This window comes from Ctenopharyngodon idella, chromosome 5, assembly GCF_019924925.1.
Source record: "Ctenopharyngodon idella isolate HZGC_01 chromosome 5, HZGC01, whole genome shotgun sequence".
Taxonomy (NCBI): Eukaryota; Metazoa; Chordata; class Actinopteri; order Cypriniformes; family Xenocyprididae; genus Ctenopharyngodon; species Ctenopharyngodon idella.
In genome coordinates, this window is record NC_067224.1 from 31,969,914 (window position 1) to 31,997,771 (window position 27,858).

The window sequence follows — 27,858 nt, forward strand, 5'->3', positions numbered from 1 at the left end:
CGATATAAAAAATAATTATACAGGCAAAGATCAACATCTATCTGTCTTCAAGGGCAAAAACTGCTTAATATACACAAACTAAATAATGTTCTTATGAAATTCCACAGTTGCAGAAAGATTAACATTAGAGTAGCGAGTGAAACCAACTTGGAAATACATGAATAGGTTTTCTTTGCACAGCAGTTTTAAAAATTGAGATTTTTTTTCGTATCAATTTTACTAGCCCTATAAATCCATTAAAAAATGTAACCCTTTCTCATTATGACATTACACCAAATGTGAAATGTTGCTAAATATCTCTTTCATGACACAAGCTCTGCTTGTGGAATTTACATTCTATTTCTTTAAAAATAAATATAGTATTGAAAATGTATATAATATTCTAATTACATTAAACTCATATATTACTCATATATAAACTCATATTTTATATACTTAATAAAAAGAAGCATTTATTAAGTAGCCTATATATAAAACGCGTCAAAATTCCGAGAAAACAACAAGCATATCGCTTAAAGTTCGTCGCGATCTCACAACGCTTCAATGACTTCACCATGATTCTTTAATAATAGGATTTGACAGCATGCAAAGCATTTAGCTCTGAACAAAAACTCCGGTGTTTTGAGCGGTGAGTGGACACTAACATCTCATTGCGTTCCAGAAATCAACAGATTTGTCTGTGATTGGCTACATTGCTCAACGCTGCAAAACACGTGATTAGAAACTCTGCTTGAGCCCGTAAAGCGTTTTAATTTGATCTTAGTTGTTCTTTTAAAAAAACAACAACATTTTTATTGCTCATTTAAAGTGTTTATTACAAGCAAATTATTAAATGATAAAAATTAATAAATGTAACTGAACAAAAATTTGCGTTGCATTTACTATCCTAAGAAAACAGGGGTGCTGCACCCACTTCCCGCACCCATGTAAAGACCTTCTTCACTGATACAAACAATAGATTGTAGGTTTGTTTTTAATTAATTGTATGAAAACATCCACTTCATCCAGCGCTCTTATTGTTCTGTTATTGTTAAAGTATCTGGTCAATTCAGTCCGTGATTGAGCTGTCCGAATGATTTAGACTGAATCGCGAAACGATTCAGATCTTCAACCAAATTTAATTCACGAATGATTGCTATAGCATTGGGTTCGTTTACCCATATATTTTTCCAACTGTACTATATTATTAATAATAAATAACAATAACAATATTTTTGGTAAATATTTTTGGTAAATTTGTTCCTTAGAGTAGCAACCTACTGATCACCTGCAGTCCAGCTTTTCACCATTAGATGGCATCATAACTGTTCGAGTTATATAGATCTAAAGAGAAAAAGTAATGTAATTTTTGCAATAAACACAAGGTGGTGTTGTAAGCACATATTTATTTACGTATATATGAACATGACATTTACATTTCATTCATTTTTATAAAGAGTTGCTAAAATCTAGATTTTAGATTATGAAATGCATAGAATAAGTGGAATATTACAAGAAATTAAATCAAGCTTTTAAAAGTAAAAAAAAATATGTATACAGTATCATAAAATGCATATATATGACATAAAATGAATACATAAAACTGTTTTGACATGCAGTTTCCTATTATAGTATAACAGTTAAATTTAAAATATAGATCTTTGTTAGTAAACTGCATAACTGGTATTTTTATATTTGAGAAAGATAACAGCCCTGCTCTCTTTAATATTCCACCTATTTGAAAAGATAATGTGTCATTTATCTCAGTCAAATGATTGAACAGGTTGTTCAGAGGGGATATCTGAATAGATGAAGAGAGCATGGGAAAATGTCATATTAATCAGAAAAGTTTTTGCATGATGCAGGTGGAGTCTTGCTTCGAGGGGATCCCTGTGGATGAGCATGAAAACAGTTGTGCTGCTAATTTGAGTAATTGGTAGGTAAGTAAATAGTAATAACAGTAATAATAATAATAGTAAATAAAATGAAATGCGATGAGAGAGTACAGGCGTAGATAAGAAAGAGTCATACCCTAGGTTGGCCCTTTGAGTAGTTGACATGGGCATAGAGGAGCATAGCAATGTCTTTGTGTCCAGCCTCCAGAGCTATAGACAAAGCAGTGCTCTCATCCTACCAGCACACACACACACAAAACATACCAAACAAAAGCACAGATACAAATGTCATACACATTTAAACAAGAACACAAATTTAAATCACAAATGAGAATAATAAATATTAAATCTTTTCAATGTGGTTACTCACATTGTCAGTCAGTGTGGCATCACAGCCTGGCTGGGCCAGTAAGAGTTTGACAATGTCAGCATGGCCGTGTTCACCAGCACACATCAGGGCGGTTGACCCCTCATCATCCTGGACGTTGACCTCTGCCCCCGCAGCCAGTAGAGCCCGGACCATATCTATACGCCCGTGACTGACTGCTAGCATGAGAGCAGTCTGACCAGCCTGTAAAGAAAACAGTCCAGTAAACAAAAAAGATTACTCTTAGGGAGAAACGGTTTTCTCAGTTTAAATACTCATATAAACATAGCTCAATATTCAGACAAAAACAAAGAGACAAATACCTGGCTGGCCTTGGCATTAACATCGCCTCTGCTGAAGAGTTCCTGCACCACCATCATGTCTTCCTTTGTTTTCACAGCTGCCAGGGAGGCAAGCATTATGGGTGTATAGCCAGCCTTATTTTGATAATCAATATTACACACTCCTGCATGAGAAGGAATCAAGACCAAATTAATTGTCCATCTAGGTTGTCCACAAAACATTAAATGATCCACAATTTGAACCCTTTTTAACAATCGAGTGTCTCTCTACAGCTTATTTAAACAGTGCTCTAGAAACAGAAGCATTTAACACTCAAGTCTGGGAAATCCTGTATAAACATTTATATTAAACAAACCACAACCATTCAAAGGGTCAGCACAAGTTTTAAATGTTTTTCAAAGAAGTCTCTTATTCTCACCAAGACTACATTAATTTGTTTAAACATACAGTATAAACCATAATATTCTGAAATATTATTACAATTTAAAATAACATTTTAAATTGTAGCAGTCTTCAGTGTCACATGAGCCTTCAGAAATCATTCTAATATGCTGGTTTGCTGCTCAAGAAACATTTCTTACTATATTAGTATGTTGAAAACAGTCTTGCTGCTTAATATTTTTGTGGAAACCATTTACACAAGATTATTTTCAGGATTCTTTGATTATTAGAAAGTTCAAAAGAACAGTATTTTTTTATTTTGATTAATTTAATGCATCCTTGCTGAATAAAAGTACTAATTTCTTTAAAAAAAAAAAAATACTGACCACAAACTTTTGAATGATAGAGTAGTGGTTTGGTTGTGAAATATTCAATGAAGATCCTGCAAGCATATTAGTAATACAGCTAAATTAAGATATAAAGAAGTAACACAAAAGTTGAATCTGGTGTGCTACTTCACATTGGATTAATCTAGGATAATATGTTAATTCATCCATTTTTAACGTAAGAGTGGGCGCATAATGAATCAGAAATCTTGCATATTCACAGAAAATAGCTTACTTCCTCATTGCAAAATAAGGTGGTTTCGGGGTACCTGCAGCAAGTAGAATCTTTACTACGCTGAAATTAGAGTGAGACACACTGTAGTGAAGGGCTGTGTTGCCATTTTGGTCAGCCATGTTGGCCACATGGCACAGCACGTCTGACGAGACATGGCGGCAAGCGAGGAGGAAGTCCTCCACGTTCTGTGGACATGCCCTCTTCTGACTGGACAAACAGAACCACTCCTGCTGCACTGTGCCCAGACAGGAGCGCTTTTGCAAAGACAAACAGACAGAAAAATCAAATCAAAAAGTCGGGTAGAGTATCCGTGTAAACTACATGGACACTTTTTAGACATACTATGCCAAGAACAAAATTAAAGCAGGCATCACAAGCAGGCTTAAATTACTTTTAACACAGAGACAAAATACAGCAACACTATAATTTTAAACTTCCAAATCCCACAGAGTACCGAACAATCTGATCTATATGCCAGTGGGTAATTATGGGATGAGGAAAAGACTGAGTAAACATAGAATACATCAACAACTGAGTTTTTCAGACTGTGAAATGCATCTCCACAATACATCATAAATTAAGTTTGGTTTGCCCTTCTTTTGCTTTCCTGTTGTTGAGTTATATGTTTCTGAACCTTGAGAATTCATCCCCACATGTTTCTTAAACAATTTTTACTAAAGCTAGATCCATCTGAGATGGTTCAACTATTCCTGAACATGTTGTTGTTGTGTGTGAGAAAGCAACTGAAAAAATTGGGAGCCACTAACAATGTAGGTAAAATGACTAATTACTAAGCAAAAGCCATAGAAACAAGCCTATTAAAAATAGTGATTCAGTGTCTTGCAGTCCATCTCTGATAATAAAGAACGTACAAAACACATTCATACAATGGGCTGTAAATGTTACAGAGACTCCTTAGCCTCTACTAACAGCAGAGAACAGAAAAATACATGGAAAAGATAAAAGAACTGACATTAAAAGACAAATCTCAGTTCCTAACTCACCAGTTCTCTGTTAGATATGACCTTGCTGCCATTGAGGTGAACCTCCAGAGTTTGGCAGGCAGAAAGCATCTTCTCACTAAATGTATACCTATACAGTAGAAAACAGATGTACCATGATAATTTTGGCTGAACAGTTTCATCTTGCACCGATAAAACAAAACTTGTTATGAGCGTGAACCTTTCATTTCTTTTAGGAATCTTCACTTTATCTTTGGTACAGCCCTCTTTCTCCCTCTTTCCCCTTTTTTTCTTTTCTTCATTCTCAGAATCACCACCCTCAGACAAGAGGTCCACAATACCTCTCTGTGTACTGTATATGCACAGAAAAAGATACAATTAAATGTACAATGCACAATCAACCAAACAATGCAACACTGCGCTGAATTTATTAGTTATTTAATAAATATTGAAAACCTTTATTTACCCAAGCGATGCAGTCTTAGGGTTCATACTATCCGTGGTGCTTTTTCTTTTCATGATAGACCTGAGACAGCGGTCATCACTGGGTGAGCCTGAAGGAAATGACACAACATATTTCTAATTAAACTAATCGGACGTGACACAATATAAGACTCAAAACAAATTTTAAACTAAAATTTAAAATGCGATTTAAGGTTTTCAAGTGAAGTTTGGGGATAAAAACAAATCTGCATACAGTTGATGTTCATCTCCCTTTCTTTGGACATAATATATATTAAGAAAAGAAGTTCCATGAAAGTAAATCATATTTGTGGGTCCTTGACGTGAATAAGCTTGAAAATATTTGATGTCCTTTGTTTGCAATGACATCACCTAAGCATGCACACACTACTTTATACACCACAAACACCTGCTAAAGGCTCTTTTTATTCTTTAATAAGGACTCCTGATACACAAGCACTCCTGCCTTTCAGAAACCATGCACAGTGCAGGCTTCCAGTGTGGATGGTATTCATTTCTGCCACATACCAAAGGACATAAGAGCATTCCAGAAGCCAACAGCAGCCCAAATATTCTAAGTGTAGGGCTTATTCAGCCAAAAGACTAACCAGAGAGAGCTATTTTCACCACCCGTTCAAATTCCACAGTAGAAAGATCGCTCTGAAAAAAAAAAATTCTCCTCTTTTCTGCTTATATTTGTATCTTACATGCACTTCTTTGCCGGGTGGAGTCATTTCAACCAGGATGCAATACTTTTGCTTGCTAACTTGAGTTACCTTTAACACATGTACAGTAAATACATACCATGAAGAGCAGCGGACATCTGCAATTCCATTTGATTCTTCTGTTTAACCATTGCAGTCTCATTTGATGACTGGCTTTGTGCAGTGACTGGAAATTAGAAAGAAAATGAAAGCAAGAAATTAGCTGAAACCACATAAAGCATCTAAATTTGACCAAAAATGCTTTTAAAAAGGCAGATACACAAATTTAAACATCCTTACCTCCAACTTGTTCATCTAAGTGACCGTGGGATTGGAGAGTGACCTCATGTTTTGACCCAGGGTGGCTGTCGGTTAACAGGTCCTGTTGTTCTTTAAGTAATTTCTGCATGCGATCTATGTAAAGATCAAGTCCAGGCTCAGTCTGCACAAACATCTGGCCCTCTGTGTTGCGTATCCTCCCATCTCCCACTTCTATGCCGATGCTACGTGTCTTGACCGGATCTGGTAGACGGGATGGACCACATGCAATGTTTCGTGTATGGAGACCGATGAGGATATTCTCATTGATATTTGCCATTCCGATGCCAACATCTCGTGTCGTCAATTTAGGGACAGCAGGGGTACTTGTGTCTCTAACTAAGCATGTAGTGGTTCCAACAGAGTGCATCTGAACACCAGCCTTCCGGTCGCAAACCTTCCCATCCCCAACCGCCAGAGATCGGGTGATTGTATGTGCTGTGTTGGTATGTCTTTCCCTGGTGAGCGTGTGCTTTGTGTTGGTGCTGGCTTCAGAGATACAGGCCTGAAAAGTGCTGGTGCTGCGCGAGACGGTGCAAAAGGCTGTGCTGGTACGCTGCGACAAAGTCTGTGGGATTGCCATTACACTAAAGTCAACGCTTCGCACTGGGTCAGTGACAGTTCCTTTGGAAATTAGCGATTTGACAGCTCCGACATCCATGTCGACTGTGCAGTCTCCACAGCCCACCGTTTGGTGGGAAATGTTTTTCTTTTTCTCCATTGTCTCCGAAGTAATTGTGGCAACGTCACACATGCAAATTGTTGTCCCAACACCTTGATTTCGTGTTGCTGTAAGCTTGCTTCCAACACACTGATCTTTTCGCTCTACTCTTTGGCGCACTTCCCACTCTTCCATAGGTGTATCTGGGCCAGATGAAACAACCTTCACCTCGGGTTTGCAGGAGACTCCAACAGCAATGGAAATCCGCTCTAGTCCTCCCCCAACAGCAGAATGCACAAGGTTTTTGTGGTTTCCAACCCCAAGAGTGCGAGTTTGCGACCCGGTCTGGGTTGCGGCGCAGTTCACCTGTGGCTGTGCGGAGGAACTCTTGTCAGCATGGTTTCTCGCTTCAGCTTCCCGCAGTTCACTCCTCAGCCTGCCCATTTCTGCCTTAAGCATTGCTTCTTCAAGCTCGGCCTCCAGTATCTGAACCCGGTCACTTAAATGTTGGATGGTTTGCTGTTGCAACTCGGTTTCTGCTTCCTTGTTGGATACAACCCCGAGCATAGTCTCAGTGACACTGATGGCCACTGACTGAGTCTCAGGTTTTGCACCAACAGCAACATCCTTACAAAAATTTAATTTGTGTTGATGAATGTCAACAACTTCATTGATGCTCCTGTCATCTCCAACTGCAACAGACTTTAGATCCCTCATCTTGAAGACAGAGGATTCGAGACGTGCATCTTGGATCTTCTTTTCAAGCAGTTGCATTTCAACACTGAGCTGTTGGAATTCCGTCAGACCAGAGATGGCACTGTGCTCCCAACCCTCCATCGCTGGTTTGCAGCTAAATTCTTGTAAATCTTTGTCAATGCTAGAGCCTGATTTTTGATCTTCATCTTGCCTCTTGACCAAGGCGGTCAGTTGTCTCTTTTCTTCCTGCAAAACAGAAATCTTCACCTGTAGGACAGGAATGGCCTTCACTTGCTCCTCCAGGTCCTTTAACCTTCGTAATGCAGCTGCCATCTGATCCCTGACCATCTGCAGGTGGAGTGGGCTCACACCACTCACTGGAGATGCTCGGCCAGAGCTTGAGGGGCTGATTTTAAGGGTGTTCCCCAATAACAAGGAACCTTGTTGGGGCTGGTCTAGGACTGTCATCTTGGCACCTTGATTTAGGGCACTCCAGCTCGTATACGGAGATAGGGTACCTCTAGAGCCAAGACCACCAAAACTGGCCAGTCTGCGCCGCGGTTGTGGTTCTGGAGGTCCTTGCTGCGATGAGCCCTTCTCATGTTCCAAACGTTTGCATGTTTCCATCAAAGTTTTGTCCACTAGAGGATTTGGTTTGATTGGGGTAGGATGTTGTGTGGCTGGGGCAGGTGTCCCATCTACATACCTCTGAGAGGTGACTAGGTCTTGAGGGACCGCAGGTCTTGGACTAGAGGATTTAGGTTTGGAATGGGGAAGTGGGGGTCTTCTTCTGTTGACAGAAGAAGAGGAAGAGGATGAAGAAGGAGAAGTTTTCTTGGCTTCATCACTGCTCACTGAGGACAAGGACTCTGAAGAAGTCCAGTGTGTGGGGTTTATGATGCGTTGCGACTCGGAGGCAGTGCTTGCGGCTCCGGGCCGCTTGTTAAAGTGCAGCCGTCGAATGGTGTCACTTCGCTCAATATCGTCCACGTATTTAACAAAGTCTAAGTCGAGCTGGTACCCATATGGTGTATCAATGCTGAATGGGCTACTCTGAAGAGTGTCTGCAGTGATCTCACTCCAGTCTGTTTAAACAAAGATGACAAAATTACTTTGGCAGAGGAATTTGGAAGAGAATTCATATTCAAAGTTCATATTTTTAAAGTGAATCTGTCTACATCATTTTTTTTTTTTTTTTTGTAAAACTGTTCAATAATAAGATAAAAATACACTTCCAAGCCAAGAACATTAAAATGTATGACTATGGACTGTTTTCAACTAACATGCCTGAAAACACTATTTAAAATCACAGAATGAAACGGAGACTTGTAGAAAGAAAAAGACAAAAAACATTTCAAAATTCAGAATAAAATAGTACATGCATATATTTTATATTCACAGTATCGCAGGCACATTTCAAGTGGTGACATTCTCAGCTTTCAAAATGTATCTGATTTCCATAAAAATATGCATTCTTTACTAAAAAGCTCAGCAGCAAATGTCTTAAAATATGGCTAAAGAGGACATACTTTAAGTATTAATTTTCTTACCTGCTGATTAGAATTTTCAAATAAATAAAATGTAGTCACAGAAAAAAAGTTCTAGTAAAGTTCATCTGTTCTCTTTCTCCTCTCTGTCCTTGTCTTACTCTTTCTGCTCTCCTCCTCCAGGCCTTCAGTCTCTTATTTTGTGTTTCTCTCCTCCCACTGCTTTTTTTATTCCCTTTCTCTTTCATCAACTCAAGCATTCAAAAACTTTTCTATTGAAAAGTTCAAAGAAAAAAAAACGTGCCTTTATATTGAAAAAAAATTCCAAAATATAAATAAAGCTTTCCTCTTGCATTCAGAAACAGAGAGCATGCAATACAAAACCATTTTTATTATAATTTAAGGAAACTGCAGAGTTGCTGATTCTTACCTTGTTGATTCAGGTGGAAGTGTGTTTTCTGAGTCATGGCAGATTTTTATTGACGATACCGCTAATAAAATTTCTCTTTCTCAGCCGTGGAAACACTAGAAAAACAAGAACAGACAAGAGCATGTTAAACATATCAGCTAAGACATATGTGTTGTTGTTGTTGTTGTTGTTGTTTAGCAACCAGGACACTGCTAATAATCTTTTCTTGTTCAAAAAGAAACTGGTACAGTTAGGGTTGTGTGTCCAAATTACAAATTGTATCCTATGTAAAAATTTAAAATTCATGCCATTTGAATCAAACAAACAAACAAACTAAAGCTAAAACAGTGTAGCTGTTTTGTGTCTGGTTATTTGTGGTTAACAGATATAAAAGTAATGGGTGAAATCTTTCAATCATGGATCTCACATGATTTATCTTTTCATATACTGCCTCCTAGTGGAGATATAAAAGGTAAGCATCAAAACAACACCTGAAAAAAGAGAGGCTGATGAGCTACAGACAATTATAGTAAAAACATAAAAGGATTTGAATCTTTTGAATGAACTGGTTTGAATGAATCATTCACAACTAGATTGGACTGATCCAGTTCTTCTTCTATTCCTCACATGAAGCAGTGAATATGACATAGGAATATAGTGCATAGTATACATAACAGTGTTTTATAACACTGCTAAAGTGCATTTATGGTGCTTTTGCATTTTTGCAGTCTCCTTTCATTGTAATTGCATGGAAAAAAAACATTACCTAAAATGTATCCTTTTGTTTTACATGGAAAAAATAAAGTCAAAAGGGTATGGAATGACATGAGGGTGCATAACTCATGACATGTTCTTTTTTTTAATAGTTTTTAGTTTGCTGCAGCTGCAAGCAGGAGTTATAGCTCAGTCACACACAAACAACAAGCAAAACCATATGTGTCTGCCACATAATATCACATCCTTTTGATTAAAGAAAGAAATTAAGAGGGAGAGAAACCCTGCAACCCAGGAGAAGCTTGCACTGTCACTGCAGACAGCTATCTGAAACATGAGACCTGCATTGTGTCAGCTGAATTGCTTGGCAGTGAGAGGACACGGACACATTGACACAACACACACGAATGGACACACACTGATCCATGAACACACACATATCTGATATGATATGAAAGCTTAGGGCATACATTAAAACTGAGAATAACAACTACGAAAATGACTGATGAAAAAGTGATAAATACACATATTTAGAAATACAATTTCTTTTTAATGCAGAATAACAAATATGACCTGAAATAACTACTAATTGATGAATAATATGTGCATCTAATATACATATAATTCGCACAAAACATACTTTATAGACTATGAAAACAAAAACTACAAATAAACTTGAATACTAAATGTAATGATAAATGTCCATGTTGTTAGCGCACTAGCAGAACAAATAAAATGTTCTCTTTGTTCTATATGTTGGATCCTTAAACACAAACAAAGGGTTGTTTTGTTGTAATGCAGTGAAAGAGGGTAAACCAATCTGGTTAGGTTTACTGGATATTGCATCCTCAAGATTTACTTAGTTTTAAGGGGGAAATATGTATGTGTGTGCATTAATGGACATAATCTGCTCCTGGTACAGCCCAGTATATCTTCGCCTCACTGGATTACACACTGCCTGGAGACTAGCTGTACCAGAGAGCCCAGATCCTCAACTAATACCACAGCCATTTTACATTCTTGTAAACATAACTTAAATAAAGAGTGAAATAACTAATAACTAAGTGTATTTTGGTAGCACTAAATACTCCACCTTATCTTGTTTTAAATGTTTGAAAACATTTCTCTTAAACATTATTGATAATTACATTGGCTACACATGTAATGTCTGCAGCAAAATATTCCATCCAAAGAGACAACAAATGCAGTGAATAATTTTCAATAAGATATCATATCCACATTAGTGCAGGTGAGTCTGTTGTTTACATACCAGAGCGAAGCGCAACTTCAGAGATGAACAGGAACTCGCTCTGCGTTCTTCTACATCTGAACACTTTAGTTTATCTTGAAACGGTGCTCCCGTAAAGAATGCTTAGCATAAACAGCCAGTCCTGGAGTAACTTTACCATGCTGTTCTGTATATGCGTATGGAGGAGTTGCTGCTTACGCCATGACGCACTACGGCAGGTGTGCAGCAGAGGTATATCAGTGGGACTTCGGAATAGCGTACTACTTGTACTATTTCTGCCATATAAAGAAAAAGTAGGAGTAGTATGCAAGTAAGCTATTCCAACTAGTTCCCACTTGACTTAACTTACTACTTAACTGTACTTAGTAGAAAAGGAAGCGTGAAGTAGATGGTGGGAAAATACAATATTGAAAACAATGTGTAGGCTATACTAAACATGCGCTAAAATAACTACATACATGGTTATGTGCCATTTATTGTATTTAAAATAGCATTTTTTATTTGCTGGTCATTTTCTATTATTGAAATTTAGCCCAAAAATGTAATAGCAGATCCTACAAACAAAAATTGAGTTGGAAAACAGAAAAGGGTCAGTTAACGCTGATAATGACACACTCTAAAAAATGACTGTGAAAAAAACGAAACATATTTACACAGTAAATACCGCTTTCCATTGAAACAGTGATATACCATAAAAAAACAATGCATTCTGGGTAATATTTGTCGTTTTAAAAAAAATAGGCTACTTTCTCAAAAACGACTAATAATATTACCCAGAATGCATTGTTTTTACGATATATTACTGTTTCAATGGAAAATGGTATTTTACTGTGTGAATTCTAGTTTTAGTTATTTTTTAGTGCATATGTCTTTAAGATTAGAGCGACATCTGCTGGCCATTTTCTATTATTGAAATTTAGCCCAATACTGTAATAGCAGATCCTATACAAAAATTAAGAAGTTAAAAATCAGAAAAGGTTCATTATCTGTTAATGCTGATAATGACATGTCTTCAAGATTAAAGCGACATCTGGTGGTCATTTACCTGTACCTTAAGTTCTGCAAAAGTCTACAGAAAAGCTGTTGTGGATGGGTTATACTCTCGTACACGCTGAGTTTCCATAGACTTCCATAGATTTTTATACTGTACAAACTGTATATTCTGTTCCGTAACCCTAACCCTACCCATCACAGAACACTTTCTGCATTTTTACATATTCAAAAAACATCACTTACTATGATTTAGAAGTTGTTTTCCTAATGGGGACCAAAAAATATCCCCATGAGGACAAGGATTTTGGATATAGCCATCCTTGTTGGGACATTTTGTCCCCATAAAATAGGGTTTACTAGGTCCAGATACACATGGACTGTCATTGCTAGTTAATGTAATACTTACTACTGTTAATAATGAAAGTAATTAAGTATTACTCATATATAGTACTATACATATTACAGTAATAATTTTTTTTTTTTATAAATATAATGTCACAACATACAGTACACCATGTCTTTCAAAAGACACAAAACAATCATGTCTTCATGTATTATTTTATTAGGCAGTTGTATTTACAAATCATCTTTTTAAATGTAAATTATCAGTAATTATCTGTAAATTTACATTGGCAAGCCTCTGTGAGGTGCATCTCTGCAGATAATCAACATAAATGCAGTGAAGAGAAGTACATCAACAGATTTTCTAAACATGTTTTCAAAGGCTGAATAAAATTGTTCCCTAATGATAAGGAAGAAATATCATTTGAACAAGACTACACAGGGAAAAACCTTCTAAAGAAAAAAAAAAAAAAAAAGGTAAAGGGGACAGAGCAAAACCAAACAATTTCTCATGGATTTGTCTTAAGCTGGCTTACAAAGCATAGATTGTCAAGTTTTAGCTTCAAAGACTCATTAATAAAGATTCTGAAATGACAGTGCAGCTTAGAACAAAAAGGACCAAACCATTTTTTCCTTCTTTTAGGAAACTAGACATGAACATGTAACATATACTCAAGAATTCAGTCAAATCAGAATTACTGGCCTTAAATCTTTTTTCTTTTTCTTTTTTTCTTTTGTTTGAGAACGTGATGTTGCTGCATTTGTTAGGACCAGTCAGGATATCATCATCAATCAAGTTACACTTTGTGGTAAGAATGTGCATTAAGACATTCTTCTTGCTTATATCACATGACTTTAAAATGTAAATAAGCTGTGCCATATATTAATTCTAGCTTTTTCAGCTTTGCATTTGGAATATTTAATTTGAACTTAGCTGGAGCTCCGGACAGGAAAAAAAACAAACAAGAGCAACCTATTTAAATTCCTATTTATTGTATTCACTGCACTCTGTGGAACTGATCTGGAGGAGGATTACTCCGGTCAGTAAGTAAAATCATTTTCCATTCATGTTGACAGGATGACCTTTCTTAGTGGACTTAAGATGGTACATGAAGCCACATGAATGTAAGATGTGCTTTCCCATTTTCAGATCGCGCAATCTTACGATTATGGATTCACACTGGCTTTCAAACACAAGAATAAGACATGACTATGTGGCTCACTCAGCCAGTGTGTCACTTTTCATGGATATCGGTCAATATTTAAACTCTAATGGATATTCATTGTGATGATTAACTATATTGGGCACGTCAGCTCTTCTAAAGTGTTCACAAATGCTTATCTTTGCAGCCTACACTTTATATATATATAAAAAAAAAAATACTAAGGAAATCCAGCAGTTTTAATACTGGGCCTATCTGAAACTTAATTAAAAAAAAAAAAAAAAAAAAGGGGGGGGGGGGGGGGGGGGGTGTACAGAAACATTTGATTTCTTTCTTTAAGGAGTACTTATTTTTGAAGCAACCCTTGTTTGGTAAAACAACTAAAAACATTTTTTTTTTTTGATAAAGCAGTGTATGGAATAAAACATCTTACAGTGATATAATCAAACATTCCTTTAAAAAAAATAATCCAGTCCAATATCACAATTTCAATACAATCTACAACCCCATTTAAAGCACTGATAAACATAAATCCGAATCCATTAAATTCTGTATATACTTAAATTTATGTAAAATGTGAGCAAATAGAAAAAAAAGTCTAAGGTGTGACAAACAAACAAACAAACAAAAATCTATGAAACAGAGGCAAGGACATTGCACTCCCTCAGGATAAATGGGTCTTACATTGGTCTCTTCCTTAAGAAAGGCTGACTTATCAAGTTGTCCCTTTGTGTTAAAGTGCCCACCATATTAAATTGGCCCGTCCCAGCAGTGGCCCGCTTTTTAATTCGGCTCCTCTTAATCGAGTGCCCTTCCCAGTAGGCCGTGTCAATGGGATAACCAGTCATGACACTGGCCCACAAAAACTTACAGGTAAAACTGTGCAAAAGCGCTTTCAGTCTCGCTTGTCGGCCCACATGCCCACAAGAGCTCTTTCTCTATAAATCTCTTGGTCCGCCAAGAATTGCAACAGCATTGTGTACAGTACAGCTAGCTCAGTGTATAACTCTATGCCTCACTCTCTGCAAGGAAATCCTTGCTATAAAACCCGGAAAAGAACTGTAAAACCATCTCTAAAAGAGTATAGATACTATAAAGTGGCTTAGCAATCTTTCTGACACCTTGACTGTGGCACAATAAACAATCTCCATCCTCTTCCCTTTCGCACCTTTTCTCAGTCCCCTCAAACAGGCTGATGCTGGCGACAGTAGGGCCACAGACCATTCAGCTTGTTCATGCGAGTGGGATGCATGGAGTCTTGAGTCTGTCTGCATGCTTATTGCTCTAAAGACACAGAGAGAAAAAGAGAGACAAAAGAATAGAGATAGAAGGACTGCTGTGGATGAAGACACAGATATCAGAGGATGAAGAGGTAGAGAGTATTCTAGAAGAAAGAGAAATCAAGCCAGAGAGTGAGAGGGAAGACAGAGGAGAGTGAGAGAGAAGGCATCAGAGGAACCACAAGTTATCGTGCTAGCAGCTTGATGAGGTTGGCGCACATCTCAAAGAACTCTATGGTGTGACTTCCTGGACGGGGGAGGATCTCTCCCCCGGTGGAATCCACTGAGGAGGTAAGAGAAGAAGCCAGAGAGCTTTCCGCCGCTTTCCCTCCGGATATCGGAGGCGTGGAGGGTGCGGACGCGTCGCCCTTTACTGCATCCTCACATTCGTTTTTCTCGTTCTTTAGGGTAGTCCGGTAGTTACCAACTGAGCCAGAGCGGTGAGGCGTGGCGGTCCCTGATTTTACTTCCATCATGTCGTCTGAATGAAGCAGAAGACATCAGACAGTGAAGTATGCAGAAAACACCTCAGAACAAGGCACAATAGGGATGAGTACTGCAGCGAATTTAACAATTTTGGTTATGATTCCTTTTAATGGTTCTGGTTCCTTTTTAGTACAGTTAATAAAACAATATTTGAAAATAAAGAGCCAATTCTTAACATTTACAATACGAAACTACATAAACTTTACTGTTTATCTCAGCAGTCTGTTACCAGATGATGAGATTTCAGCAGAATAGACAATTCAGAAGTAAATTAAATATTTTATTTCAATTTTAATTTAACTGAAATTCTTACAAAAAGAATGTTTACACATTTCTTACTGACTTAATAACTACAATAACAAAAAGGCAATCTAATAATTGCCCCAACATATTAAATAAAAATATTACATTTAAAAATAACATTTCATTCATTTTATAAGAAACCACCGACTTCAAAACTCATGTGTATCATTACACGATATCAAACAACCATTCAGTAACTACACTGACTGAAGTCTCACAAGCCTTAAGTACTGTATAACATAGTAACTAACAACAATTCAGACATGCTGAAAATTATACTTGTATTATTCAGAGTCATATCTATTAGAGAGAGAGAGAGAGAATTTTACCATCTATGCTCCTGAAGTCTAGTAAATAGGTCCTGCTGTCCACCTGGTAGAGCTGGAGGCTCATCTTTGTATGTATGCCAGTGACTGGGTTCTTCCTCCGCACTCGCAAGTAATAAGGATTCACTACCTATCAAACCAGAAAGGAAAAAAGCCAGGAGAGTCAACAAATCTGACTGTAATAGACCATAAGTTCATTAATATTTAGCAACGTTTAACTTTAAAAAGGACTGTGTCGACGGGTTCACTGCACTGTAACACTATTTGCACTGTTTTGAGGAGGTCTGAATGGCGTACTCCTGAACAGCTGTAAACACTGTTCCACTTGATAAGAGAGGCCGCTATGAGATAAGACAAAGAATGAACACTATTTTAAACAAAGACATGTAGGCAATTTATGTCCAAAACTGATGTCTCACTCAGTCAAACATGCTTGAACTTCAGCCAGTTGAATTAAGACACAAACCAGAGGATGGCGTCAAAGGTCTTTCTACGCTACTTGTCAAACAACATTTTATGGCTATTCCTCTTGTAGTATTTCCTCTTACTATAAACATAACTGACATAAACAAAACAATCCTCTGTGATTTTATGTTTCAACCACAGAATTCCATAGCGTACCTTTAATATACACTACCATTCAAAAGTTTGAGGTTATTTTAATAAAAAAAAAAACTTTTATTCAGCAAGGACCCATTAAATTGATTAAAAGTGACAGTAAAGACATTTACAATGTTACAACAGATTTCTATTTCAAATTACAATATTACTGTTTTATGTATTTTTCATCAAAAAAATAGAGCCAAGAGATTGTACCCACCCCAAACTTTGGAACAGTAGTGTATCATTTAAAAACAAATTCTGTCTTAATACTTTAGAGGCTCTGTTTACGTTTTTGCTCCAGGCTGTTATAACAGTGACCGTAATATATGCAGATACAATACTGTAAAGTTTGTTGTTAACATTCTATTTGCCTTTGTAAGTTTGTGTGTGTTTGTGTGTCTGTGTGTGATATAGAGAATGCGGTCAAGTCTTTTCTATTTATAGAATCTACCAGAAGACCCAAAACTCTTTCCCACAAGGCAGAGATGGAATTTACCCTAAGATCATAAACCTCAGGAGGATAAGCAGAAAAAAAATGCATAGCAGGACATGCATTCACTCCATTTATCTATTTTTGCCACTCCTCCACCCTTTATTACTGCAATTTGCATTTTCCTGGCCTAAACTGACTAACTGGTTCTTTGTCTGGGTCCAGTTTATTCCCATAGTCTGCTCCAAAACATGGCAATGCCATATGACTCACCTCAAAGCAGCGTTGTCCAAACTCGGTCCTGGAGGGCCACTGTCCTGCAGAGTTTGGCTCCAACTTACCACAACACACCTGCCTGGAAGTTTCCTGTATGCCTAAAAACCTTGATTAGCTGGTTCAGGTGTGTTTAATTGGGGTTGGAGCTAAACTCTCCAGGACATTGGCCCTCCAGGAGCAGGACTGGACACCCCTGCCTTAAAGGGATAGTTCACCCAAAAATTTGTCACCATTTAATCACCTTCATGTTGCTCCAGTGTTGTTTTGGACACCACTGACTTTCAATGTATGGACAAAAACAGTTGAAACATTTTTCAGAATATCTTCTTTTGAGTTCCGCAGAAAAAATTTAAGTCATACAGGTTTAGGATGACATGACTAAATGATTACAACTTTCATTTTTGGGTAAACTATTCTTTTAAATGCTGAATAATGCAGTGATCCAAGAAAGTTAGCACATTAGTGCAACTCAATGCACAGACGCTTACCTTCCACTCATAGTCCAGCTGCTTCATAGCACGACAGACCTCACTCATGATATCATTCGGTCTGCTCTGGCTACGGATTCCCAGGTGCCACTTGGCCCGCCGAACACCGAGATGCTTGGACTTTTGGGGGTTAAGCTCATCCAGCGTGTGTCGAGGACGCGGTTGAGTCTCGGCCACTAGGAATGGCACTCTTTCAGGGTGAATCTTAGCAGAGTGATGAGCAGGCAGATCGTCTAGAAAGCTGTCTGGGGGACTGGAGGCTAAATAGAAGTCTTTAGCCTCACTCATAATGCGGCGGTTGTCTATGATCAAGTGATAGGCCACAGCAAGAGGATCCTGGTGATTGCGACTGCAAAAGAGGGGAGGATAAAGGCAGGACAGATGAGACAAAAATAACACACATATACATATATTTCTGCATGTATTTGACTGTTCAGGCATGCAACTGAAGGCTACTAGGCTTGTCTGTGTTCCGCTCGGAGCGTGCGCACAGAAAGCATCCAGTCATTAGCAAATTAGACACTCGTGAACACATGAATTGAAATTGAAAAATATTATTACTCTAAACTTTTCATTTACTTCGGTAGCCTGTAGGCTACAACAAAGGAGTTGTAATTGGATGATTTTTCTGTAGAAAGCGGATCTCTAGTGATGCGTCTAATTTTTTTATCGATTATTTGCTGGTAAAGGGCGAGAGTCTGAGACCTGGCGAAAGTGCCAGGTGTGGCTCGTGAGCCATAGGTTCCCGACCGCTGAGTTAAAGTAACAAAATGTGTGATCCACGTTCCTGGGGGCAGTATGATGTTGAAATGTGATTGGCAGTACTCGTGGGAGACTTCATTAATTGATTGATTTGTGGGTGGAAAGTATAAAAATTGTGGTGTCCTTCTCAACAGAACTTCCTCTGGAGGAACTCCAATTAGTGCCAACTTGCTGTTTTTTTGTTTTGTTTAATGTGTGTCGATATTTATCACACCAGTGGATTATTATTTTTGAGCTGGACGTGACAGATGGAAAAAAATAAATTAGCACACAAACCTGTACAAGCAGTTGAGCACCTCCTCCTCAGTGCACTCAAACTTCTCACACACCTCCTTCAGCGCCTCCTCATCAATCATATTACTGCTATATGCAGCATCCTCTGGGAACAGATACTTGGGAAGATCTTGCTTAAACCACTCATCATCCCTGAGAATGGAAAGCAATAAACAGAGAAAGAGAGAAGACATTGATTTCAACTTTTACAAATCTTACTCTCCACATCCTAATAGTTATGGCATTATTAAATGAAAAGGACAGTGCCTGGTATAGTTTCTGACCGAATCTCTTTGATGGTGGCTCTCTTCATGGGGTCCACCTGGAGCATGTGTTTCAGAAGGCTAATAACGGACGGGTTCAGGTACTGAGGCGTGAAGAAGATCCCATCGCAGATCTTCTTGAAGAGTGTTGGCACGTGGTCGTCATCAAACGGCAGCGTTCCGCACAACAGGGCATACAAAATCACTCCGCTGCTCCAGATGTCCACCTCAGGCCCGGCGTATAACCTGGGTCAGAAGAGCAAGATCAGTCAAGAGATAATCTGAATGAACGGACTTCACAAACGGACACATGAAAAAAAAAAAAACAAATGGAAAAAGCTAAATACAGCCAGAGAGGTAAACAGTACCTTCCAGAGATTACTTCTGGAGCAGCATAATTAGGAGAGCCGCAACTCGTCCTTAAGAATTCTCCATCTGACATCATGTTTGACAAGCCTACATGAGAAAAAGTCAAAATTTAAGACTGTATAACTTGTAATATAAAAATTAAAGGGTTAATTACTCACCCTCATGTCTTTCCAAACCCGTAAGACCTTTACTAAGACCTTTTATGACTTTACTACCTTTCTAGGTCTTGAAATTTGTTATGATGTTGCTGTGTATAGGGAGATCAGAAAGCTCTCGGATTTCATCAAAAATATCTTAATTTGTGTTCCGAAGATGAACGAAGGTCTTACGGGTTTGGAACGACTTGAGGGTGAGTAATCAGTGATAGAATTTTCATTTTTGGGTGAACTAAGCCTTTAAAACAACCACCATGTTTCACAAATATGAAGAGTTCAACATACCAAAGTCTGCAATCTTGGCATTCATGTGCGCATCCAGCAGGACGTTCTCAGGCTTGAGGTCTCTGTGCACCACCATATGTCTGTGGCAGTAATCCACCCCTGAGATGATTTGCTGGAACAGACGCCTGCTCTCCTTCTCATCCAACTGACCAAAGACAGATGACCATTATTTTTACATCTCCCATGTGGCCTGAACTGAACATTCTGCATTTACCGTTCCCCTGTCGCAACCTACTGTGCCGTTTTTGTGGTCCTGATATACACAACTGTTCAAATGTTTGGGGTTGGAATTTTTTTTATTCATTATTAGGCTTATGTTCACCCAGGCTGCATTTATTTGATCAAAAATAAAGTAAAAACTGTATTATTGTGAAATATTACTACAATTTTAAATAACTTTTCTATTTAACATAATAATAGCATTAAAGTTAATTTTATTTAAACAGCAAATTCCCGGCATTATATTTATGATTTCAAGATTACAAATCATTTAAATCGTAATTGTATTGTTATTGGCTAAAGTCTATTGTATCAGAATGATTGCACTAGAGATGTGCGAGACTAGTCGATTAAACTATACTGCTGCTGCTAGTCAACTTAGAAATACTAGTCGTTAATCTTTTTTGCACATTTAATGTTTTGGTTTATTTATTTATTTATTTTTACAAGGGCCACCTTTGAATTACCCTCAGGTTCATGTAACATTTAAGTAATATATTATTTTGAAAAGTGTATATCTGGAGTGGAAAACAAAACAATTTCATTTTACCTCAGACTAGTCGGTTGCAAAATTTCCACTTGAACATTAATGAAATTAGTTGTTGCACACATCCCTAGATTGCACCTCCTCTTTCTGCACATCTATGGTGCATTTCTTTGAAAATGACAGTGGCATTTAATCTCACTTCCTGCTTGACTCTGTATTGCAAAACTGAAATTTCTGCATTAAATGCATTTTTTCACTGTAATGCATTTTTTACTACATTAAAGTGGCGTCACTGATGGAGGTTCATCAGTGACGCCAACAACTAAATGAACAGTTGATTATTTTTATAATCAATATAAGCAATTCAGTTTCCAGTCCTAATCACAACCTACGAATTAAAAAGCTGTACCTTTCCATTTTTACAGATGTAGTCGAAGAGTTCTCCTCCTGACACATATTCCATTACCATGAAGATGTCGGTTGGTGTGCTGATGACTTGGTAACTGGCAAACAAACAAAATGCACAAATCTGTGAAGAATACATGTGTTTGCTTCTGTAGACACAGCTAAATGCATCTGAACAATGAAAACATCTGAATTGTAAATTTAAAGCTTTTAAGATCTACATCATTCAAAACAAGAAAAAATATTCTGAATTATTTCCTTCTAGTACTAGTTTAATGATGAATTCAGGCATATTTTTATTGTTTGGGTTTAGCTGTTAGGTTTTAATGCTAGTTAGTAATGCTAGATTGTACGCTTACTGTTTTTTCACAATTTTTATGGGAAATGTCAATTAATCCTTAATGGTTTTGAAGCAAGGCTGGATAGCTTTGACATTCCCATGTATTTTTTTGGCCAGAGTAAAGGTATGTGTTTTTACGATTGAAACTGACCTCAAAATAAAACATCAACAGACAAACAGCTGATAAGTACACACTGACGCACACAAAAATCAAGGTGACAGACAGAAAAAAAAAAATTGTACAGAGCATCAAAGGGCAAAGCTTTACTGCTTCTCTATAATGGGAGGAAGTGAAAATCACCTCCCTCTTTTCCTTCTTCTGTAATTCCATGAATCTCTTGACTCATCCCTTGCCATAAAATAAAAAAAGAAGAAAAATACAAGCACCAGGGAAGCGAACCACAGATGCGGGGGCTCATTCACACACACAGTCTGTTACTATTTTCCTTACGACTCTGGGACAAATATACTTTTTTTTTTAATCTACTCAAAAAGATCGTGTAGGTCAAATAGGTGCACATTCTAGCCTCTAAATAAAATACTACATATTTATTATCTGTGTATTAGAATATAGAGGGAATGAATCTGCCAAGGAAACAGAAATTCGTTTGGTGAATTTTAATTGTGTGGGAAATGAGAGAAATGAAAAAAAGTGGAAAAAATGATTAATTTGAGAAAAATCTCTAAATCAAGGGTACAGATGCACCAATACTAAATTTATCTGCCAATACCGATGGTTAGATTTTCTTGAGGGGAAACAAAATCTCTGCCAACTGATGCTGTAAACTTTACAGGGAACCCTCTCATTTGGTATACTGCTATAATATCAGAGGTTAAAATTAACAGTAAATAAGCTCTTCTCTAGTGTTTTCTTTATAGCTAACTAACAAACTGTGAACATAACTTTCCTTAGGTAAATGCAATGTTAAGTGACATTGTTCACAAGTTATTGACGTTTTTATGCAGTTGAAACACTGATTGTGCGAACTACATGAGACATGATACATTTTAATAAGTTACACTCTATCTTTCAACATACCTTTTGATGTTTATGCATGTTTTTTTTGTGCTATAACCTATATTAAAGTGGAAGAAAAGACTTGCTCTGCGCTGCCATTTGAACTGAGGTGCTACAGCGATCTGTCACATCACATTTAAGAGTGTCAAAACCCCATTTATTGTTTGAATTTTGTGATAAAATGGACAGAATTTGAAAGCTAAGACTTTGTTTCTTATCAGAAGTAACAAAGTCTTTGCGATTACTGGATGTGAGGTGCAGGCGCGCTACAAATAAATGCGGACCTGACAACCCTGGTTTGTATTACGGGTGATTCATATAGGGTCAAACAGAGACTGCTTCAACTTCACAATTTTTTTAACTGTTGATGCGTTGTTGTCGCGTTAACTTAAATTCAACACGAGACATTGTCTTCACACACAGTATGAGTTGCAGTCTTGACACGTTTCTCCTCCCTCTTTTGATTGACAGGATATAATCGGCCCTGATCATTGGCTGTTTTTAAACAATCGGCCGATGACCGATAGTGAAAATAATTGCTTTTATCGGCCAATCCCTAATCAAGAGTACACATTCTTAAACAGGTCATGGTTGTTACTCACAGTTTGATTATATGCGGGTGACGGAAGAGTTTGAGGTTCTGGATCTCGCGTCGAATCTTCCCCACCACATCCAGACTGCGAATCTTCTGCCGGTTTAGAATCTTTACCGCCACCTGGTGCTTGGTCAACTCATGCTGGCCAACTGCACAGACAGATAGAAAGTCAATAGAAAATATACAATAAAATTCACAACGTATTTATGAAAAAGACACATGAAGCACATTCAATGTAGAAGAATAAATGTCATATTAAGAAAATCTTCGTGAATAACCCATTTATTCCAATCCCGGAGCAATCACTTGTTTGCTGTTGTAAGCATTCACAATAGTCAAAACCAGTGTCCTAAAATAACTCCGGGTAGGAAACACTGGGATAAATTACACTAAAATACTGCCAAACTGCTGAAAAGCAGAATGTGTGATGTAAGGGACAACTGTGAAGCTTGCATTAACATCACAGTGCCAGTAATGTGCAAAGTTCACCACATATTTGTTCAAATTTTCCATAAACTTTTATATATGGGCAAAGGCCTTGCAAACCAGCTTCTTATAAGGCTGGATTTTGTTGCATTAGTAAGTGCTGAGAAAGCTGTACACTGAAGTTTGAACTGTTCTCAGAAGCTCTGTGTGGTAATTTGCAACATTTAAAACAGCTTGCCTGTTTTAACTAGACTGCTCTAGTTATGCATTAACACAAACCCAGTCATGCAGAGGAAACTGTGTGTGTCCTAAGACCTCAGAGGCCTAACCCAGCACTATCAATTGTCTTTATGAAGGCTACTTTTGTTTGATTGTTGATTAGTAGCTTCCATGTTTTGTCAAAAAATATAATCAACATCTCTGTTTCCCAGAAATCCATTCTTTTGAAATATTTGCTCTAACCAGCACACTTCCTTTATTGAAAGATTTGCCTCATCTGTTGCCCCATAATACAGGGTGATTCAATGATGATGATTCAATAAACGCATTGCTCTGAGGGGCACAGCACGCAAGGAAGGCATGATTCACTATTATCTCGCTGTTGTACAGCAGACATTTTATTATTGCATCAGACATTGAGGAGAAAAGAAAAACATGATTGTGTAAGAATGGGATTTTAGAAAAGCCATCAGCTGCTCTGGGCAATCATAGTTATAAGTAGGGTTACAACTTGCAAATATTTCAATTAATCTGTTGATTCTGTCTTCAAATAAACAGTTATAAAATAATATACATAAACATAATATTTTATATTATGTTTATTTCATCCTGGTTAATATTGTCCTTCAAATAGTGTGCAAACTGAAAAATGCATCTATGGAGGCTGTTATACATTATAAAAATGGTTAAAATATAAACATTACAGGGCTCAACGCTAAGGATTTTTTCTACTGGCCCGGTCAGGCCAGTGGTTTAAATTTTTACTTGCCCCACCAAAATTTTCACTGGCCCCACAACAAAAAATTAATAAAGTAAAAGAAAAGAAATGGGCCTATAAAATAAGCCTAGTTATAGTTTTAGTTGTCTTTGTTACATTTAACCTTAATAAATAGGGTTATGACACCAAAAGCTACTAGATTAACTCACTTAAATTTTAAATTTTGTTAGACAAATAAACAGTAAGTAATAAAATAGTAACAAATAATCAAATTATGAGTAATAGCACAAATAAATACAACAGAACAAACATATAAATTAAATAAACAGTGCTTTTCAAGTTTTTCATGTAGGTTTAAACAAGATTTCCAGGTACAGAAATTGTAATCTAATGTATAACTATATAACTATAGATTAAACATTATTAGTTAATTAGTCAAGAACAGTTACAGATGCATAAATAATGTTTTGCAATGTTGAAAAATTCAAAACGTGAAATACTGTTATTTGAAATTATTTAAAAAAATCAACACACTTTAAATATGAAATTAAGCCCGCCAGTAGGTGGCAGCGAATCACTTTTAATGAGCGAGTCATTGAGATTCAACCGATTCATTCAGGAAGTGTTGCTCAGAGACGCAAAACAATGCTGTGGACTTTGTTTGGAACTATTTTCGTTGGCGATTTGGTGTCTAAAATGTAAGTCACTTGATATTAAGTTCTTGTTCATTAAACTATACGTTGTATAAAATCAATATCACATTTGTAATTATGCTGATATTTGGAGAAGAACGGCGCTCTGTGTAATATTGGTTAACTATATTAAATTATATAAATATAAAAAGACGTACAGGGGCATTTTTGCCCCTTATCTTTAATTCTGGGGGCTTTCTAAATGCATTTTAATAGACTAAATCATGCAGTGAAAGCGTACACTCTAAATATGGACGCGCACTAGTCTAACCTACTAGACTACGTCACGTTGTGTATGCGCGCACTCAAGGGGTGTGTTTTTGTTTGGTTTTTGTAAAGTGAGGGACATACTCGATCATTTCAGATCGTTAAATCAACAATTACGATATCATAGACGATATATATATCGCACACACTACAGCACTGGCCCGATCGGGCAAGTGACAGTTCAGTCAACTGTCCCGAGCGTCGTTCACACTGGCCCCGGGCCATCGGGCAGTCCTTATTGTCGAGCCCTGCATTACATTCTAAAACTTGACCACCATAAGGTAAAACAAAAGCAAAAATGCGTGTTGCCCATAGAAATGCGTTATTCACTACTGTAAAGTCACGTGACTGGCGGATGTTTTCCTCGCACAGGGCGCAGGCGTGATTAAACGATAATACTTCGCTATCTATAATTATTACAGATAAGTTGTTGTTGCAGCCCTAGATGTAAGATAAACATAGCCTGACTAATACAAATGCCATTAACCTGGCATGAATATATACGTCATACTGGATTAATTAAGTTACGATTATTAAACTGTGGATCAAACAAAAAGCGCGATTGTTTTAATTCATCCAACTCACAACATGCAAGTCAGGAAAAATTGCTTTTTTAAAAATAAACAATTTATCGTCATTTTGATATAGACTTTTTGAAAAGCTGCATCTGCGGTTGACATTTGGCCTGTGCACGAGCGCATCCATCAGTCTCCACCAAACTGCAACTTCAGAATACATAATCACTCCATAAACCGAGACGCTAACCAGGTTAGCTGCGACCAATCCATCTACAAACCGCACAAACATCCCACAGGCGTGCGACTATTCAGAAACCAACGTAAGCAGCGATCTGCTGACACTATCAACAGTGATAAACGCAGAAACAGCTTCGTTGTTTAATGTTTGTTTCTTGACTACACTGTTATTAGCCAACAAGTGCTGCTGCTTTAGCTGCATTTAAAGACTCGATCATCTCCAGTTTTACTTTACTGTCTTCAATACAGTAATAATACAAAACCCAAAACATATGGGACAGTTTTACCTTTGACTTTTCCAAACGTTCCCACTCCTAGCGTGTCTCCAAGAATATAATGTCCGATTTTCACCCTGCCTTCATGTTTCTGCTTGTCCGTCGCCATCTTCGCTCTGAGGCCCTACCTGAGAGAGGCAGAAGCGGAACGAGACCAGCGTCTCTACTGACAACTACCGGTACAGAAGAGCGCGCCAAAATACCAAGCTCCAAACACTTGGATTAATGTTTATGACATTACAAAATATTAACTAATTATACTAGCAACACAATTATTAAAATTAATTATTTAATTATTATTATAGCAGGAATAAGTGATTATCTGGTTAAATTTATGCTTAGTTTAAGTCCACAATGGTACTCTTTTTTATTTTACTGAAAGAAATAGACTAGAACCAATTAAGTTTCCGTATACTATATTCAAAGTCAGAAGAATATGTACATCGTTAAATTTAAGTTCAAGGAAACTCGTCTTCCCTCCGCTGCAGCTGTCAATCATTCTCTGTTCAGCACTCAAACAGCGCGTCGCGTTCGGTAACGACAGTCAGCACGGTAAAACTCTCCAATATGATATATTCCCATTATAATACTTGATATAAAGAGCTGTGGATTGGCATAAAATGACTTTAACTTGCTGGAGTTTATTGCTGTTTCTGAACGATGTCATCATACTGGCTACAGGGTGTCTGTTAGATCGCACAACACAAGGACTATGAATTGGCGTCACATGCACAATAACTGGAATTTAAAAGTGAGAAGAAACATATGATCAATAAACTGTTAGATGTAGATATACACAGGGATTCTCTTTGTGCCGTGAACTTTTCAATGCGCAGCCCAACTGCGCGCTGTGACTCCATATTGCTTTAAGCACATCATTCTGCACCCGGGATGCCCATAAGCGGTTTGTGCTGCTGTGTTTTAAAGCGTTTCATATTATCATGGTTTTGCACACTGAAAGATTATTAATAGCTTATTTTGTTCTGTCGTATCTATCATGTCTTGTTGCCCCATTAAAAAGCTGCACAATACATTTAAAATAAACGTCTTTTTATCTTAGATTATTATAAATGCATTCATATATAAATATAAATCAAATATAAATAGTTTTTTAATTTCATAAGAATACAAATAGTAATTTTAAACTTTTTATTAACATATTTAGATTTTATAAAATTACTGTGCAAAGTTTTTTTTTTCTTTAGGCTAGCATACTTTTTGCTGCTGAATTATAGTCACCTAGATTTTATTTATTTATTTATTGGTCAGCCTATGATTATATATTTTCATTCATTTGTTATTTTTCTCTATAATGAAGTAGTGTGTTTAGTGCATTCTGGAATGTGTTTAACAAATCAAAGAGTGACCATTAGTTCCACAAATACAGATGTATACACAGGCCCCCACTAATTATTCTAGAAATAAATTATTCAACAA

At 37.2% G+C, this 27,858-nt stretch overlaps 2 protein-coding genes across 2 annotated transcripts; both read right to left on the minus strand.

The window, feature by feature from the left end:
- Positions 1 to 1,368: 1,368 nt before the first annotated feature.
- Positions 1,369 to 11,449, minus strand: kank1b (KN motif and ankyrin repeat domains 1b). The gene is made up of 12 exons (XM_051895476.1): positions 11,230 to 11,449; positions 9,267 to 9,361; positions 5,975 to 8,434; positions 5,775 to 5,861; positions 4,975 to 5,062; positions 4,729 to 4,860; positions 4,551 to 4,638; positions 3,581 to 3,800; positions 2,565 to 2,707; positions 2,245 to 2,445; positions 2,011 to 2,109; positions 1,369 to 1,869 (listed from the first exon to the last, which is right to left on the minus strand). Exons 2-12 carry the CDS (start codon positions 9,301 to 9,303, stop codon positions 1,816 to 1,818), a joined length of 3,609 nt encoding a protein of 1,202 aa, XP_051751436.1. The 5' UTR covers positions 9,304 to 9,361; positions 11,230 to 11,449; the 3' UTR covers positions 1,369 to 1,815.
- A 1,294-nt stretch (positions 11,450 to 12,743) lies between these two features.
- Positions 12,744 to 26,611, minus strand: prkaa1 (protein kinase, AMP-activated, alpha 1 catalytic subunit). Its single transcript, XM_051893714.1, has 10 exons — positions 26,434 to 26,611; positions 23,077 to 23,218; positions 21,121 to 21,214; positions 20,006 to 20,150; positions 19,565 to 19,652; positions 19,218 to 19,442; positions 18,937 to 19,086; positions 17,899 to 18,247; positions 16,105 to 16,231; positions 12,744 to 15,467 (listed from the first exon to the last, which is right to left on the minus strand). The coding sequence occupies exons 1-10, from the start codon at positions 26,528 to 26,530 to the stop codon at positions 15,172 to 15,174; spliced, it is 1,713 nt and encodes a 570-aa protein (XP_051749674.1). The 5' UTR covers positions 26,531 to 26,611; the 3' UTR covers positions 12,744 to 15,171.
- Between the last annotated feature and the right edge of the window lie 1,247 nt (positions 26,612 to 27,858).